This window comes from Nematostella vectensis, chromosome 9 (assembly GCF_932526225.1).
Source record: "Nematostella vectensis chromosome 9, jaNemVect1.1, whole genome shotgun sequence".
Taxonomy (NCBI): Eukaryota; Metazoa; Cnidaria; class Anthozoa; order Actiniaria; family Edwardsiidae; genus Nematostella; species Nematostella vectensis.
Window position 1 is genome coordinate 12,692,588 of NC_064042.1, and position 19,731 is coordinate 12,712,318.

Genomic DNA, 19,731 nt, shown 5'->3' on the forward strand with positions numbered 1-19,731 from the left:
GAAGAAGACTCCATGATTTCCTCATTGTAACATGTCCGACGTGAAAGCCCTGCAACGCATTGATAGCTTGGAGTAGAGGCCATAGCTTTCATGGACGACAAAATGGGCCACGGGGATTCGTTCTCTTATATCATGGTCCCTTGATGTATGGCAATTCCGTAGTTTGGCTGCTAACTGCTAACAGTGCTAGCAATTCAGCTGAGTTGAAATTCTCTAGACCAAATAAATGAAATGTGATTGATGCAGAGACAAATCATGACGCCAATCAATCAATCAATCAATCAATCAATAAATAAATCAATACCTTTTTCGCATTTCCATAATTCTTAATTTATACATTATTTGTATTCGAGACTATATCTCATTTCAATTTTCTATGTTTAATTTTTTAGTCAGTCCAGGAAGAAATATAGTAGTATAATTGTAAGGAAATGCCTAGGGCCTAAATAAACCAAAATGGTTTTCGAGTTGGGTCCCTAGCCAGAACTTGTAGTGAATTAAAAAATGTAGCCTTAGAACACACATACACAAAATATAAACAAGCGAAAAAGCACACAAAACACATAGCAAGAAGCACACATGGGGAGGGTTAGAATTTTATGTCAAGAGTTCCATTTTGTTTTAATAATAGATAACTTTCGGCCTTTCTGCAAAACATATTTTTATTAAGTTGTTTTAGATCAGGGGGCGGTTTTTCCCAGAGATTAGTCGCTATAACAGAAAGTGTTTGTTTACCAGTATTTGTCCTAAAACGAGCTTTGTATAGATTGTCATTTGCTGCATAACGGGTATTATAAGAGTGAATGTCCTTAGCATATTTGAAAGAGTTGTCAAAGATAGGGGGAAGATGTTGCTTGTGCCAGCCATGTATAAATTTTAAAGTTTGGAGTTCAAAAATGTGATTTACTGTTAGGATATCTAAAAGGTTCAAGAGTGGTAAAGCACTTTCTGTATTTTCACCAAATACAGTTGAGAAGAAAATTACCCTGGCGATATGATTTTGTTTAGTTTGAAGTATTTTTGTATTTGATTTATAGGCGCTTCCCCATGCTATTATAGCATATGAAAGGTAGGGAAATATACACCTAAAGGTAGGGAAATATACACCTAAAAGTGTTTAGCCAGACACACGCCCCCAAAAATCTTATCTTTAGTTTACGACGGAATATGACTTAAAGATGTCAGGTCAAAAACGTCAAAGAAAAACTAACAGATTACCTAAAAGTGTTTAGCCAGACACATGTTTTCACGTTTCCCTACCCATTACAATCTTTATGCTATTCGTTTGCATCTCTTTATTCTACGCTTCGACCGCATTCTCTAGAACACATGAAAATGAGAATAACATAGTTACAGTACACCTAATAAAATATGACGGATCGTTGTTTAAGGACAGCCTTTATTAGCGGTGAGTCATGCCTTCAAGATTTTAATTAAGATAAAGGAGACATGATATTAAGCTTTCTTGGTTTTCGTGACTGAAATGTGATGCAAATCATTTTAGATTGCGATCTTGAGCGATTTCTTTTGTCTTTAAAGAAGCTCTCCAGGATAGATTTGTCTGCACGCGACATATTATCCCTAAAACACTGCTTTTAAAAACAAGATAAAGGATCACACAAAACATATTTTAATTCTAATTTCATAATTTAATTCTACGTCTTTTAACGTAATAACAAACTGTCGAGGAGGGGATTTTCATGTATTTGTTTTTGTTTCTCAGGCCATCACATTTTTCCCATTTATATGTTCATTAACCGGCTCGTTAAAGCTTTTGTCTGGCAATAACACGCAACTGGTGTTTCGACCAACCACCACAGCGTATTTTGAATTCGCTTAGCGTTTTACACGTTATGGCTTGTAGGTGTTTGGTGAAAGGATCATTGTAGCTTCTTTTTTGTGGCAGAAAGAAAACCGAGCGTTCACTATCAGTTCAACGCCTACGGTAAGTTTACGTGAAAAAAATATATATTTGCCACTTGGTAATGCATAAAATAGTTATGATTTATTGTGATGCGTTTCCTGTTCCTTTCATAAGCAGAGACAGCAGTATCTAACCTTGGCGAGCAACTGAATTGATTTACTACGTCATTGACGTCACCGTAAATAGTATAAAGGTAATATAATAAATTAGTTTTTTTTTTGTGGTCCCTAAGGATATGAAAATAAATTCTAACTTAGAAAACGACATTTAAACACGCCTGGAGCATACATCGATCCTCTGCTTTGTTGTGGAAGGGGACGACTTACAAAGGAGTAGTAAATTTTCCTGAGGCGCCGAGCATTTTGTTATAAAAAGCTATAAAACGCATTTTACATGTCTGCTTTTATAACAAGAGGAGGGTTTGATTGGTAGAAATGCCGACGATCCCAATTTGGAGGCGCGTGACAAATAATCTCAGGTTTCGCTCTCGTGACGTACGTATGTTTTACAGGCCCGTACCCAGGATTTTTCGGGGGGGGGGGGGGGGGGGGGGGTTGCGAAATCCAAAAAAGTAGAAGACCTCTTATTTTTCCGGGGAGAGGGGGAATGAGTTCTCTGATAAAAATCTGACCACCCCTGAAAGAACTAAAAGGGTTTTTTTACGCGTACCAGAGTACGATAAAAAAATATCTGATAAAAATCTGACCACCCCCGAAAGAACTAAAACGGTTTTTTTACGCGTACCAGAGTGATCTAGCTTTTGCTTTATAGTTTACAAATAGCACGTCTATTGGGAACCGAAAAGAAGACCTTCGGCCGTTGTGGGAGGGGTGGGGGGGTGGGGGTGCGTTCGTTTTGTTAGCTTTCTGCCACAAGGCCGGTGCATGATAAATGATTTGTGTGATTCACAATAAAGCCAGCATTGGCTGCGGAGAAGGGGGCGGAAAAGAGGGGGAGGGGGGGGGGGGTTCGAGGTTATAGGCTTCATGGATAAAGGATTATATTGGACGCTCGATTATATTGGACGATCGACGTAAGCGCAAGAAGAACGGGAAGTTTTGATAATCTTACGTCTATGCTACGCTTACGTCGCGTGAAAACCGGATCGACGTGAGCATAAGCGATACATAAGCATAAATTAACCAAACTCGTCGAGGAGGTATGGGCACTAGACTACGAACTGAGCATGCGTAAAACCTTGCGCTTACGTCGAGCCGGTTCTCACGCGACATAAGACTCTTACGCTTCCGTCGTCGTTAGAACCAGCCTTTAAACACGAGGTTCCGCTATAAAAGGAAAAGGTTCTCCATAATAGTTATCAATCAGCCGTCGGTGAGTCAAAATGTCAGGACAATTGGAGCGCTAAATTGAAATTTTATATTCAAAACCAAATTAAATATCATTTCTAGACTTGTACACCTAAAATGTTTCTAGTAAAATAATGCTATACCAAGCTATGTGCCCTCTAAAATACGAGAATTTTGTTAGATTATGGATAGCGCATAATTTAAAATTTTGCATCTAAAACGCAAGTGGATAGCAAATTACTTACCTGTACAAAAATGGTTTTATTCCAAACGACTGACTCTCAGGGATTTGTAATTTGCGACTGCTAGGGTGGTGTTATTCTGATAAAAATTGCAAATTCGAGCCCGGGGGTGGGAGATGCTTTCCCTTTTATAGCGGAACCTCGTGTTTAATAAGAAATGACCCACTTTTTTGGCGACGAAGGAGGTGGGGGTGGCGTGCACGCACCCTGTGCAGCTTACGAACCTGTTTTAAAACACCACATCATGATGGAATTGAAAACTGATAATCCATTATTTTGCTGCTTCTAATAACACTTAATGATGGTGATGCTGAATTTGACAATGATAACATTCGATAAGAATGATGAAGATGATCATTTATGTTTGTTTTGTTATAAATGATGATGATACTGATAATCATGATTATCATGATGGGTGGTTTGATTGTTGTATTTTTTTGTTTCATTACACCACAATGAATGGCTAAGTATTTATGATCCAGCTTGGGTTAAGTCCTGCCTGACTTTTGGGGATAAAGGGGCTTATTGGAGTCTATTGTATTTTCATTTGCAGCTTCCCTCTTTAAATTTTCATCGGTAAACTATACTAGATTATAATTATACTTGCGGTTTTGCTAAAAAATTAAACGGGATTGTTACCAGGTTACCATTAAAATGAGAACTTTTTCTAGGTCAAATCTCTCTGTTATTATTCATTCTTTTCAGCTTTTAAAGTACCATTTGCTAAAAGTCGTTTAGAGGCACATATCTAAAATTATATATCGAGATAACTTAAGGTGTACATCCTTTTCTTGATTTATTTGTCACTATTTGAGTATAGATTCTATTCATGTGCCTTCCGTCTACTTCTCAGTTCCTCATTTAAACCAATCTTGACATTTGTGGTTGAAAATAAACACATTGTTTGAATTTACTCAACGATTCTTTGTATGTTTTGACTAGCGCCACCATGTAAACTTGTATTGGTCCCTCTCTCAAACGCTAAAAAATACAATAGAAGGCCACTGCCATAGCAACTTACATACGCAAATTTAACGAAAATACGCATTTTTTATTGCTCGTCCTACAAGTATTATTTAATTAGGTAATTTACTTTGAATTCGTGACTTTTGTTTATTTGTTTGCAATTTGTAAGAAATTGTTTTCAAGGCCCCGAACGGCGCAAACGTTACAAACACAGCTTGTTCATCCATAGCCAGTTCTCCCCCCCAAATTAACGATATCATGGACGATATGCAAGAAGCGGAGCGACGAATTCGTAAGAAAATACAAGCTCAGCTGCCTTCTTAACGACAAGAGACTGTTTGGGTAATAAAAAGCATGCTTTTGCAAATTAGAGAAAATTTAAATTCAAATATAGAGGTTAATTACGACAGGTACCTGTACACAACTGATTTGCACACAACAGTTAAATTAATATATTCCATGTATTTTCAGTTCCGTCACAACGAGAAACGAGGGAAAAAAATTGTTGGGGGACTTGATATGATGTTGATCTGGACATGGTGGTAAGGCGTTGAATGGCCACCGCTACTTGTTAAAAACGACAACGGGAAAAACTATCTTTGTAACAACAATTTAATGATTCTCCAGGAAAACGAAATTCGTTCGTTTTAGTGTCTTTGTATTCGTGGTCATAAAAATATGGAGTGAAAATACTTCTGTAAATCACCCACCCCTCCCTTAAAAGTAATCGGTGGTCCCATAAAACGGGGGGGGACTTAGTTGTTACAATATCATATTGTATAATTGCCGCTTGAAAAAGCTTCTAGGGCAATGCATCGATAAAGAAAGGAGACAACTATATGTAATCCGTTATATTATCTTGCCTAAACTCAAGTCCGTAATTTTCGTGAGTTTGTAGCAAGCGTGTTGATTGGATGGCGATTTTGTTTGTAAGCCGGTGGGGGCAATGAAAGCTGTGACTCTATTGTTTAGCTCGACCAATCAAAGCCCTCCATTTTCGATCACATATACGGCCCATTCACTATCAAGTCTGTCGCTAGTTCTACAACTGGAGGTGAGGGACGGTTTAGCTGCCGTCGGTGCCGTTTCTCAAACTTAATTTATAGTTTGAACGGAGCAGCCGCTAGGTGCCTATAACGAGGTGGCTAGTGCGGTTTTTCGTGATGTTTCGTTAGCGCGATCGTCATCCAGACGACGGCGAAAGCAAAGCGATTGTACTTTACACGAAGAGTCCTCTCGTAATCTTTATTCACCCTCAATCTGGTAACCTGCGCAAGATTTCACATCATCTCAAACTTGTCATTCTCTATTCACAGGTACGGTAAGACATTATTTGAGGAAAGCTGGGTTGGTTTTAGTTTTCTAGAGATGCAAACACGAAGCGAAGTCGACTCGTGGGCATGCCCAGACCTATTCGCTCAATTCCATTCACCGCGATTTTATTATGGAGAAAAGCACTCGTCCATAAAATTCGCATTTCCAGTTGTAACTAAGGACTTTGTGATGCCAATATTCCCAAACAAGCACACATTCTTCAAAGTTACCTTCAAAATCACAATTCTTCCCTGTATCAACAAACTCGCACGAAAAAAATACAATCATTAGATCGGTAGCTAGTTGTCAGCTGGTTGTGTGGATTTCGCTTCAGTCATCACATTTTGCCTGCCAAAAGTCCATTATTTCTTTCCTACTGGTGTCGAGGAGATTTAACGGATTGGAATCGGGACTAAAGAGCTATTTGTTCCACCGAAAATACAATGTTTAAGTAACCTTGGTTTGTGTGTGTATGCTGATGCGACCTACTTTCGTTTTCTGTGCGTTCTCAGTTTATCGCTTAGAAGTTCATGTATAATGCAAGCTTGTTTCCTCCGAAATCGCGACGGATTATGTAGCTTTAGTTTGACCACATTCCATCTGCTAGGGTACAGAATATTATTATTCCCTCTAGTCTTATAACGATTACAGAATATCTAATAAAAAGAGGGGAGATTTAGCGTGTTTCGCCGCTAACGAAATGTATAATTGATGTTGTCGTGTTTTTTTTTTGAGAAATTGTCAATTCTTGTGACCGGACGCGAAGTTTCTTTCTTTCTGATGTTAGCGATGACTCAGTTTTAATTCTGGAAAATCTTGGTATTCATCAAAGACCTGTTTGTGAATCAGCGAGTACCGATTTCAACATTTTTCGGTAACTGTTTTATGTTGCTGTAGGCAAGAAAAATGAGACAGCGTTGGTACACATCGATCGAGAGAAATCAATGCGTCTTTGCAAGGTTGATTTTCTAGTTTGACATTCATCTCCTAGGCTAATTCGTACAGAGTTGGTCGAATTGAATTCCCTTTAATGCTGTTATCTCCATAATTTTATTTTCTAGGGCTGGAGATGAGTCACCGTACAAGAGTTCGTCGTGGCACAGCTACAAATATGGACTATAAAAGAGTGAACTCTTTACAAGCGAGTTACAACATAACGCCATTTGTTTCCCCTAAGTCCAATTCAGCTGTTCCCCACTCAGGAGGAAACAACAACCGACGAAAAAGCAGCGATGGATCTTTTGGGGGTTTGAATCGAGAGTTCGACGTTGAACCTGATACCCAAGGCCCAAACAGGTGCACTGCTGCACTGAACTCTCCTCGGAAAAACAATGTTTCGAGACAACTGGCATTTCAACAAGCGAGTAATTGCGAAGAAGAGGAAAATACGGATAGCGCTATTTCTGACGAAGAAGTTGAAGGAGTAACACAAAATTATAAACCCGTGACCCATAAAGTTTGGAGGACTTTGTCACCTAATAAATCACACAGGACTGAACTAGTATCCAGAACGCCTACCCCTACGCAGCAAAAATATAAAAAGGGAGATATAGTCCAAATGCCAAATGGAATTCGCAAGAAATTTAATGGAAAGCAGTGGCGCAGACTGTGTTCACGTGAGGGGTGTAATAAGGAGTCTCAGAGGCGGGGATTTTGCTCACGCCACCTTTCACTTAAAGGCAAACCCTTGAAGAACCTGACACCAGGACGCCAGAAAGGAACACGCAAGGGGACTTTACATGGAAAGGAACTGGATTGGGAATCTGGTGGGGATAGTGAGGGAAGTGTGGAGGGTGAGGTGAATAGTAGATTGTCAAGTAGGAACCTTGATGACAAAGAAGCAGAGGCTGCAGCAATGCTGGTGTCGCTCAGTAATTCCCGTAACCCTACTCCGTTCTCAAACCCCACGACTCCTCGGCCAATCTCACCATCATCGCCGTCTTTCAGCTTTAACTCAAATCCCAACCAAAAAACAAACTGGGCCACAACAACACCAAAATCTGGACGTTCCTCAAGTGCTGAGTTGCTGTCACCATTTTTTGCTGGCAATAACAACTCTTCTAACACTATAAGCCCAGATTCAGGGATTCACTGCCGGGATGAGTTAGGTGGCGGGACGCCAGCTTTCACTTCACCACCAAACACTCCAACTAAAAGAACATTCTCACCAATCTCTCCACCAGCTGGTTGTGCAGCATCACCAGTGCCACCAACTCCACCTGCTATATCATCTAAGCGATCATTCTCTCCAATCCCAGCACCTTCTGCCATTACTCCACCCAAAAAAGTTGCTCGAGTCATGTACTCTCCTATTCCTCCTCAATCCCTTCCAGTTACATCAAGTCGTACATTTGTTCCAGTTACTAACAGCCAGACCATCCAGAAAAATTCATTTTTGACAGACAACAGTTCCTGCAATGATACCACCAGAAGTGAAACAAAAGTTCTTGTCAGTAGCTTGGAAAGCACTTTAACAAAGAACACTTTCAGTAAACCTGCACCATCTTCTTCCAAAGAATATGTCCCAAGTCTTCAAATCCCTCCAGTGCAGGCAAACACGGTAGAAGTAAGAGTCTATCCCTGGCACACGCTTCTGCCACACATGTCTATCTCAGCGGTTAAAGAGAAGATGGAAGATAAACAAGTAGTCCAACCTTCCTGTACCACTCCAGTGTTTGATGAAGATGAGTCAGAAACAAGTGATGGTCCGTCAACGTCCAGGAAGCGCACCAGATCTGGAGGGAATGATGATAGTAAGGTATGAGTCTGAAATCGGTTCATACCCTTAGTACTTGAAGGCCAATCATGCTGCCATTTTATGTTTCTGCACAATACAGAGTCGTTCAAACAATCCATTTCCATCTGATAACTCAAGGAAGTAACTGAAAAAAGTTGAGTCAAATATTGTTAATAAACTATCCAACTTTAAAGAGTTTTAAGTCTTCTTGCAAATAGACCATTATATATTCAGTTAAAAAAAGGAGTAGTTGATCAACATTTTTAGATGAATGTCCCTCTTAATCATTATGATTTTGGTATAGTATAGTACTCTGTTCCACCCTTTCTGTTCTGTTGATTCATCATATAGTTCCACCTTATGCCCTAAAAGATAGCACTGTAAAGATAAATAGCCAGCCAGTAAAAAAAATGTACATATTCAGTGTTTATTTAAAAAAATCCTTTAAAATGTTAAGTTTAAGGCAAATGACAAACAGGAGCAAGGAAATAGAATTACTCCCCTAAAAGACTGTTGGTTAAAGCTCTGCATTATAATTGGATATCCGTCATCTGTTATGCACTTTGTGTTTTCTGAGTTTTTTGATAATATGATTTACAAGGTGTTCTATTGCTTTGTGATATTGTTATATTTCCTATTATAACCAGAAAATTTTGTGAAACTCTTCATTCACTTTATTGATTTAATCACTGACTTCTTAGTTTTTTAAAATTTAATATATGGTTGTTCAAGTTTTTAAATGAAGTTTGACTCCTTGTCTCATCGTATAGAATATTCGTGATTGCAAAAATATGGTAAAAAGGTGCAAAATGTGATGTTACCCCATATATCTTCTGTCAGACCTTTTTAGAATAAAACCATTATTTACAATACTACCATTAGCCATGGCCACAGTAACTTGCTGCTATATTAAGAACTGATCTCTGCACTTCCCCTCTCCTACACACCTCCTTTTTTGTGTGAAGTGCCATTTTCCTGCTTTATATTAGACTATATAGTCAGCTGCTACCAAAATGTGATATTGACAGGTGTTATTTTGCATCAAGATGAGTTTAGTGTCAGATAGAAAGGGACAGGAAAAAGTAGGCTTCATTGACAATATTTTATCTTGTTTAAACTCATTAGAGTTTTCCGCTGGACAGTGTTAGTTTATATGGACAGAAAAAAACTCCAGCTTTAATTGGTCAACTATTGAAAGGTCAGATTTTAAAGGGTAGATTTACATCCACCAATTGGTGAGTCAAAAGTACATTATCAAAGGGCTTTTAAGATGCCGAAAGATTTGCTTGAGAAAATCCTTAAAAAGGCTTTGTGTCTAGTCATTTCAGGTGCCAATCTAGCCCTAGTTTGTTACATTACTTATCAGTTTTCAAGATGATTTTGCACATTACAAAAGCTTAACAGGCTACAATAAACTGACTATGTATTACAGTAGCAACAAGCCATATAAAATAGTAACCTGTTATCAAACAGATTTAAAAATCAGCTTGCTATTAATTCTTGAACTCTCAATCTTCATAAATAGCTTTATTTTGACAGCTTTATTTTGAAGTATGCTGTGTTTGGCCACCCAGCAAAAAAAAACGAGGTTGGGTTCCCCCATTTTCTAAATTTTAATTTAACTCACCATATGATAAGATCCCAAGATCTTAATAACAAAGTATAAAGAAAATCTCACAATAACTTCAATTTCAGTAGAGAAACCTTAAACTCACGAATAGGGGTTCACTACATTCTCAAGTGACTGATTTTCATGTCCCTACATAAGAATCCATTGAAGCTCTGACACAATTTTTCACACTTTTAGGACCACATCCGTCGTCCGATGAATGCCTTCATGATCTTCAGCAAGCGACACAGGGCCCTCGTGCACCAGAAGCATCCCCATCAGGACAACCGGACTGTGAGTAAGATACTAGGGGAGTGGTGGTATGCACTGGGGCCTGAAGAAAAACAGAGCTACAATGCTCTTGCAGCTCAGGTAAGGAAAGAATAACAAAGACTCAAATAACAGTTTGAACCTACAAACAAGACTACATAGTAAGGATGTCCATTTTTTTTTATTAAAAGACATCTCCTTATATTGCAAGGTAGTTTTTACACCTTTTGCTTATCATTAACGAGAAATACGCATTCATTTTAGCCAAAATTACAAACATTGACGCTAATGTACTGTCATTTAAGCGATAGTAAAATCATTTGAACTAAAAGGAAATACATTAACGAATTTTGCATAATTGAGTGCACACAATTGCATTTTCTTAACACTCATTTACACTATTCGACAACCAGAAATGAAAAATCTATTTTCATTTGCGCGTTGATACTTAACAATAGCACGAATAAAATATCAATAATACGAGAACTCGCAATCAATACAGTGAACGAAATATTCATTAACATTTTTATTACAGCAAGTGCAAACAATAGTATTTTGTGAAAGTCATTTGCGTGCTTCTTATAAACGTTAGCGCCTCCGTACAAACAATAAGCCTTTATTACAAACAATATCCTAAAATAATTATTCAATTACTTTTCGTTCATTTGTGCCCTTATAATGATTTTACTTTCGCTTAAATGACAGTACATCGGCGTAAATGTTTGTAATTTTGGCTAAAATGAATGCGTATTTCTCGTTAATGAAAAGAAAAAGGTGTATAGAAATTATAAATAGAAATTTCTAATTCTTACTTGCAACTCCTATTTAGGCGAGTTGTATTTTATATATCATTTCTTTGAATCCCAGATGTGATGTTTAGGTCCAGCAATGCAGGCCCGTACACAGGGGGGTGCAGAGGGTTCGAACGTACCCCCCCCCCCCCCCACAACGGCCGAAAGTCACTTTTTTGTTCTCAATAGACGAGCTATTTGTTTACCAAACTATAAATCATAAGCTAGATCACTCTGGTATGTAGCCAAATCCGACAATAAACAAGGCATTAAATAAATCCTTTTTTTTGTTCTTTCGGATGTGGTTAGATTTTTATCAGAGAACTCCCTCCCCCCCCCCCCCCCTTAAAAATTAGGGCCACATTTTCAGATTTCGCACCCCCCCCAAGAAAAATCCTGGGTACGGGCCTGCAATGCAAGGTGCTTGACTCCTAGGGGATTTCGAATTCTAGATTTTTTAATAGCAAATTTAAATAGCAGGCTTCCAGTCCTATTTATCTTTTTAACTCTAAATACAAATTATCTCATACTTAGGTCAAAGAGGCTCATTTCAAAGCTCATCCAGACTGGAAATGGTGCACAAAGGACAGGAAGAAATCTCCTCGGAAGTCCACTGATTCTGCAGAGATAGCTGGTAGGTATCTAGGTACGATGAGGGAGATCACTTGTGTTATTTATTATTCTGTACTTTTCAACTAACTCTATTACAATACCTTTGGGACTGTAATTTAGTGTACAAAACAGCAAAAATCCATAAATTCAAATTGTTTCTTGTTTTCCGGTCTTGTCTGGGATTGTATTCCAGTCTCCGATAGCAAGGTGTTCATAATAACGGTATCCATAACACAAGAGTTGACTGGACATGTTACCATTGTTTCCATCACTACCCAACTATCCTAGACAAAGTCTTCGTGTTGAAAGTTCAAACAATCAATTTTGGCCATCCATTACCTCACATTACCATTAACTCACATCCACAGATGGGTCGCAACCTTCCGTCCTTTTTTCCTTGATGTTTTAAAAGAAAAAGGCTTTTCCCAAGCTTGGTGTCTTTTATAGCACACAATGACAAGGTCTTATGCTGTATACATACCAAAACCATGTTTACTTAAACAAGGTTTTTCTTTGCCTGATAACTTGCCAAGTTTCCCATTGTGTTGAGATCTTACTACCTAAATAATCACTTTAGTAACATGTACAGTACAGTCTATTCAGTTTTGTTCTTGGTTCTGTCCACTCTTGGGAGATTGATTAATTAAAACACCTTTAAACTGGTGTAAATTAGATTTTGATAGTGCTGGTGTGAATGTGGTCTTAGTAGAATTTGTTGACGAAAGAGTATCAGAAGTTTACATTAAAAGACATTGTCTAGGGATAGCCTCATAATAAAATGTAAATGGCAGAAAAAAATTGTTAATGCTGTGGGTAAAAGTTAAAAATAAAAAGAAATGGATTTCATGAATCATATCCCCCTTTTTAATACCATATCGGGTGCAGTGATTTTAATAGAGTACTTTTTTTTCAGGATACTCTGAAGGCAACTCTGACTTTGGGGAGATGATGGTGAGTTGTCTTTGAAATGCACAAAATTCTACTCTGGTATTTATCTCTCATGCTTTATTTATGTCCAGAGTGATGATGAGATGAAACCGAAAGCTAGATGCAAAAGATCACAAAGTACACCGATACATCAGGAAAACAGAGAAGAGGCACACAGACCATTTACCCCACAACCAGGACGTCCACTGTCTCGACAGGCCTTGGAGCTTGCCCAGGTAAGATCATTTACATGGTAATCAACGTTAGTCAAAGCTTGAAATGTGAACGATAACAAATAAGATGACTGTGTAGCTTCCAAAAGAATTGTTATTGCTGCTATCCACAGGATAAGGTGTGGAACTTCTCATGCCCCCCTGTTTGCTTTTACACTTTGTTTCTGTGGCACTCCAATTCCTACGTGCTACATCTATTCAGTTCTGTAATTATTATATTATCAAATCTCAGGCATCAAACAGAACAATAGATGCTGATCTGAAAGATACCCCATCTGAACCTGAGGACGATGTGGAGCTAGAGTGCCGTGAGAACATGGATGAGAATGAAGAGTCGGAAACCTCTGATAATGAAGACATCCCAAGTAAGGCATTCCCTCAGCAGAAATTTACATCAACTCCTCATTTCCAGCGACGCAGCCTTACCCCTGATGTCGGCAAGAACTGTTACTCTCCAGTGCCTTTCACGGCCAGAAGAGCCAAGACACCAGATGTATATTCAGTGTCAAGAATGGAAACATGGAACAGATCAGTTAAACATCAAGGGGTCGACCAAGGAGAAGACAGCAGCACTCACAGGGTTGTTGAACCCTCGTTTAGAGCACCAAAACCTGCCTCAAAGCGCCAACAATCTTCAATTGATACCTCGTCAAGTACGTTTGCTCGGCCTATGGCAGCACCATCAATAAAGTGCTCTTCGCCTGGACTTACTATCAGTGGAAGCTTCAAACCGAAGGGTTCTGTCTTCAAACCTAAGCCTGGCCTCCAAGGAAAACCTAGCCATGAACAAGGTACTGTTATCGTGAGAGTGAGTGATTCCAATCGCCTATCTAGTGCGTCAACATACCTCAACACTGAGGCTCACTTACAAAGGCACCCGTTTCCTCAAGTGGCACCCTGCTTCACCCATATCGGTTACATGCAGAGCCAACTACAGGCCATTGCCCCACTTCCACCACAGAGTACTGATCACCACACATCCCCTATTGTGAGAGCTACCAAACAGCCGATGCCAACAAGCAGGACCACAGGAAATAACCTGACAGGAGCAGGTACTTATGAGGGTCGGCCTAGTCACCTGACATTCCACCCACTGGCAATAGCAACAACTGGGCCCACAGTAACAACTCATAATCTACGACATGCCGCTGCCTCGCTTAACCAGCAGGCCCATCCCATCAATTCATTCATGACCATACCAAGGTCTTCAGTGGTTACAGCAAATGCCTCCGCATCGATGCCACCTGAAGACCAGCCTCAGGTGATGAATAGCCCGCACCTGGTAGGTGCTGCTGTCGCTAAGGAAGCCTCTCAAGGGACAGTGGGGAGCACTGAAGGTGGAGCCGAGGGCGTCGGGCACAAGGGTATCCTGAAGAGGTTTATTCCAGATGGCATGGAAGAGTAAGTAATTTCTAGACATTGCTATTCAGACCTACTACAGAGTAAGGGGGTGCCCTCCCTTGTAAATTTTGACTGTGGACATTCCCTGGAGAAAAAAAGGTTTTCTAAACCCTTCCCCACGGAGTGAAAACTTCAAAAGGTACAGTGTAGCGTAGTAGTATACCAAGGCTTGCAATGCGTAATAAAATTGATGTTGCGATGGTTATTAAATGTCAAACTCAGAGCATAATTATACCGCTGTTGTTCTACCCTTTTAATGGAGTAACGCTTAAAATGATTCACTCTCAGAGTTCTCTCCGATGTGGGCTTCGAAAAGCAATTTGCAGCACTTCCAGAGTACACTCCAACTACCATGGGAACCCAGTCCCTCAACTCCCCTCGCCCCAAGACACCCACTCACAAAACTCGTTCTGCCGTGCGCGTACACGACACCGACAACAATCCGAGTGTATCACGACAGGAGCCGAGTGTTTCCAACACAAACCTTCGAGACGCGAACCTTAACCTAGATGCCTTGGCCGAAGCTGCGGCAATGGAACAAGGGAGCAATAGAGTTGAGATTCCGACGAGTCTTCCTAGCAGCCCGTCTAGGCGTAACCCGGACTTGAGGCGAAACCTGGTAATTCAGCTGTTCAACCAACACGGTTATTTTCCTTCGGAAAATATAACCAGCGAATTCCAGCAAGCTCATGTGGAAGTGTTCCCCACTAAAAACTGCCTGCAACTGAAGATAAGAGAGGTGAGGCAGAAACTCAACAGCAACCTAAGCTAGCAAAAACTTGAAGTCATTCGTAGTCACGCAATGCGTGACAAGACCAACCAGGCACTGGCATGTATCATATGTGTCTGGTGACGTGACGTTGCCAGATCATCATAGGATACTCATGCAGCAATCTCAGGAAGCAAAGATAGATTAAAATGTATATAGTATCTTTCGGCCCGTCACGCAATGCTCGATAGGCCTTGTGATAAGTGTGTCTGGCATGACTTGGTGTTGCGTGATCATAAAAAGTCATTTAAACAGTAGCTTCAGATACAAAAATATTACTTAACAATACGTTAGTCACGTCCGGTCGATCGTGGAAGTCGTGAGGTCTCGTGATGAGCGAAGAACTAGTTTGAAATAAGTCACCTCTGGTGTGACAAGGAGTGCGTGACAGAACCCGATATTAGCATTCCTGTATTGATACACGGCGACAGTTTGTATTTATCTAAAGTCTTTTTTCAGTAATAGCTACATTTCTTACCGCTATTTTCTTGGTTTTTTCGTCTATTCTACGGATTCAATGGTATTTGATATCCACACATTTTCTTTATTTTTAAGAAATTTTCATTTGCAGTTTTCTATTGCTTTGGTCGCATATTTTTAAAGCTCATTTTGGCTTCATTTTCACTGTTTTAGATTGCAAAACAGCATGTAAATCTTTGTCTATTCAAAGTCGTTGCTTCTCGCTTCTGTTAGCTTTAATTTTTTTATAAATCCATCGTATCAATTTTTTTCTATTGATTGAAATTCTGTGGTCGTGAAAATGTTTTGTTTTTACAGTTTGTTGTTTGATTTAGACTAGCATTGTGTTGAATATTTTACGACGTGATAGCAATTTGCAGTTCCGTGGTTTTTCGGGGCGACCATGTTTTTTGTCTTGCATGTCAGATACTTTTAAATGCTAGTCCGCAATGTTTTATTCTGACAATCATTTAACGTCTTTTCTCTAAAACTCGATGCAAATAAAATCCTGATAAAAACTTTTTGTATGTAACATCGCACGCGCTATCTATAATGTATACGTAATAAAACTTTTCTAGCTTTGATATAATCCTACTCGCACAACGGAACTGATTTGCGTTAACTTAGGGTCAGGGATAATCTGATTTTTATAAGATAATCTCCGAAATATCTTCATCGGTTCACCCTCTCTAATGCAGCGCATGGTTATGATCATGAAGATTAACTAAAAAACTCATCACCACATTCTCTACCCTTTTCTCTGAATGAAATGGGGGTCCATGACTGTATTTCTAGGGCGCTAAAGCAATGGCAGATGTAACACCAATAAGAATCGGTCGAATATAAGGGTAAATGTTATACAGTTGCGTACTTTTGCGTGTAAGTTCCAGCGACTTACCCAATCCCTTGTGTCCGAGATAGAACCAAACTTGAAAGTAAAGGAAAACAAGAGTTTTCGTTGACCAAATGTAAAAGAAAAATTAGATGAAAGATGGCCCCAGAGCAATACATCATGGGAAATTTAAGGTCTACCCTTTAAGAATATAATAAACTCAAAATCCATGGTCAATCATTATACCGTAGTATACATAAGTATCAGAAGGTTACTAACCGCTTGTGGGTTTCCAAAAAGTTTGGACTTTTTCCAAGAACTATGTCTTTGTAAAGTCTCTCGATAAATTGAAGTCAGCCTACCTGTAGGCTTTGATAGTTTTTCCGGCAAACCCCGAAAACACAAAGCAATTTGATAAGAAATACGAGTAGGTTTGTCCATATGATTAGGTTATTCGTGTAAGTAATGTAGCCCGTATACTTCTCTTATTTATTCCCATGCATGTGCATATAGTTAATGTATGTCTGTATCTTCTTATCTGTACATAGCTATTATATATCAGAGTAATTTATGATTTTAGTTTTCACGTGGTCCCTTGGTAACACGTAGTGAATATGATTTGTAGTAAGTAGTATGATTTGTAGCGAAGGTTCTTAAACTGCTCCGTTCCATATTTGCGGTATAAATAGAAACAAATTTCTATCTGTTTGGATAAGGAGAACATTTATGGCCTTTGTTACTTATAGAATAAAAAAAACAGAAAACACAAAAATTCTGCTAGACCTGCTTGGTCGAGAAGGCAGATAACCGGTTTATCAAGGTAAAAGGAAGTTTTAGTTTCAAGGGCAAGAACAGGGACCGCTGGTTAGTCCTGTTATTGTGTTATTAATTCAAGCCAATATCAAAACTACAAATAGAGTTAAAAACAGGGCCGTAGCAGGGGGTGGGGTGTGCGGGGCATTGGGGGCACGTGCCCCCCAATATATTTAAAAAAATTAAGGAAATGACCAGTAGGGGCGTGGCTGTGCCCCCCATTGTTTTCTTAATGTTTCTGTATCGTGCCCTTTCCCGAATAATTCGTGGCCTGCTACGGCTATGTTAAAATGATAAATATTAGTATGCTTTATTGCTTTTAAGGCAAAGTACTTAAGAAAAGACACTATAAACAATTACTTGCTTTGCAATAATATTGGGTCAGACGAGCCATTCTCCTGAAGTTGTAGTTTGCACTGAAACGTTTTCTGTAAGTTTCAGCGAATGTCTCGTAGGATTCTGCCATTTTATTTTTTTGGTAGAAGCATTTGTAACCTGAGTCTTATCACCAACAGGTAATAATCCGCGTGTCATAATCACTCACTATACTAGCACTTAAAGGCGCATTGTCACCAGTTTACTTCAGGAGGTCCGACGGAAACCTCAACCGTTAAAAGACAAAAGAATCTATTAAAATCCGAGATATTAAACAGGCCATCCGCTCTAAATTATCAATCACATGCTCAAAGAAACTTCTAATCAACACACTGCTTCAATGTTTTGAAATATTTTTCGCTTTTTCCGTTAAAAACCGTCGGATATTGTTACGTAATCGACCGGAAGTAAACTGGTGACAATGCGGCTTTCACTAATAGAAGCATTAGGCACTAATTGAACCAAGTCACTTGACTTTTTCAATGGCAAACTCGCGTCATAATAAGCACAAAGATGAATGTCACGCCAGAGAGCGAGAAAAAGAAAACTTTCTGGATGATTCGTAAGCGCTGAATACTTTACTACAAACCGGAGTCCGCGCTGGTTTGCCTGCCAAAAAGTCGAGTGATTTCTTAGTACAACTCGCCTAGTATGGTAGCCTTTTCCAGTAAGGCTAACGTTTTATGGTCCAGAACATGTATTGTCATTATCCAGATCGAAAATATTTTTTTGTTGTTGTTCTTATTCTAGTCTTAAACTTTGTAAACAATTTTTTAAGCGCTGATTGGTTGATTAGTCGATTGAATGTATTTTGATTTGAGAAAAGGAAAGTTTTGCCAGGACTGAACACAAGCAGCGTTGTTTATTTATCTTGTTCACAGTTTGAATTCATCTTGGGTTGCTCGGTTTTGCTTAGATTTTTTAACAAAGTTCTGGAAATTTTGACGACTTTTCTCATTTCAAAATTTTAATATTCTTGCTTGATAATTATCTTGCTGCATATTTAGATGCCAGACGCAAAGTGTTTGTTTTGGCGGGAATGTTTCTCGCTATTTTCTAAACACGCGCGTGTGGTTTGTTAATCTTATGATGTGTGTTTCTTGTGCACCAAACCCGTATCGGGGGCAAATTGCCAGTGTACTTTTTCTTGGCGAGATCCTTTCTATTATGTGTTCATTGTTGATACAAGCCAATAAAACTACTTAAGCTCAATGTTTCCTGTCTGTTGCTCAGGGCCGGGTTTCTAGTAGGCAGATTAACGGTAACACAGGTATTATTGCCCTTTTTATCCAATCAAATGTCAATGTAGCCGTATTTATCCCAGGGTTAGCACTAAACTGCTTACTTTACGTGAGAGGATATGCTTACCTAGAAATGGGAGCTTAATAAAAACCCGAACATCAGTTGGGGGGGGGGGGGGTGTGAAATCGCCTAAGGTCAAGTTGTTGTTGACGTGTTTTTATATTCAAAATAATATGAAACAAAGCGTTGTTAGTTTTTTTTTTGTCTTTTTTTGTCAGAGCTTCGTTTTCAATTTCCTTCTCCTTCCCCTTCCTTGTCCGAAGCCTTCGAGTCCACGAGTAGCCATACACAGCTTGTGTTGAAAATTTTTACGGAGACTTGTTGGACAGGTGGATAGTTACATTAGAATCTCGATATAACAACAATATATCTTAGTATAACGATACATGCCAGTCAACACACATATTCCCACAGACAGTTTTCATAGGTCTTTTTGCCCTAAAGCCAAACTTCAGGTCAAACCGATTTAGAAGGAACAGTGTTAAAAATTTTGGAATCGATTTGGTTTCAGGAAGAAAGCATTTGGGAGAGTAGTGGTGATTCTTGAGAAAACTTTTTTCCAAACATAAAAAATCCATAAATTTAACTTGAAAAACATCCTAACATTTTATACCCCATTAGACTTAATGATGTCCTAGGGTACTCTCCCAACATAAGCTGTTTTTTTTAAATATTCTAATAGCAAGCAACTGTCAACATGCTTGCTGTAGCCAACGTATAGCCGATGGATTTGTTTCTCGGGTAAGCAGCTCACAAATGCTAGTCCTATCCCTTAGGATGAAAAATTCGACACAATAATATCCTTTTTAAAAGTCTGCTATCCTTTCGCGTGTCTCGAGCTGTTTGTG

The 19,731-nt window shown here is 39.1% G+C and overlaps 1 protein-coding gene and 1 long non-coding RNA gene across 4 annotated transcripts; both read left to right on the top strand.

Moving 5' to 3' along the window:
• Positions 1 to 1,552: 1,552 nt before the first annotated feature.
• LOC125572263 lies at positions 1,553 to 2,311 on the top strand. The gene is made up of 2 exons (XR_007313719.1): positions 1,553 to 1,945; positions 2,042 to 2,311. It is a non-coding gene; the product is annotated as an uncharacterized LOC125572263 (long non-coding RNA).
• Positions 2,312 to 5,455: 3,144 nt separating this feature from the next.
• On the top strand, positions 5,456 to 18,793 carry LOC5506791 (protein capicua homolog). 3 transcript variants are annotated; one of them, XM_001627423.3, is made up of 8 exons: positions 5,456 to 5,755; positions 6,815 to 8,511; positions 10,298 to 10,471; positions 11,695 to 11,794; positions 12,686 to 12,723; positions 12,792 to 12,935; positions 13,165 to 14,333; positions 14,622 to 18,793. In XM_001627423.3, the coding sequence occupies exons 2-8, from the start codon at positions 6,823 to 6,825 to the stop codon at positions 15,103 to 15,105; spliced, it is 3,798 nt and encodes a 1,265-aa protein (XP_001627473.3). In that variant the 5' UTR covers positions 5,456 to 5,755; positions 6,815 to 6,822; the 3' UTR covers positions 15,106 to 18,793. The 3 variants fall into 3 exon arrangements, with proteins under 3 accessions (XP_001627473.3, XP_032231114.2, XP_048588539.1); XM_032375223.2 differs by having other exon boundaries at positions 10,298 to 10,393; XM_048732582.1 differs by lacking the exon at positions 5,456 to 5,755 and adding an exon at positions 6,549 to 6,712.
• Positions 18,794 to 19,731: the final 938 nt, after the last annotated feature.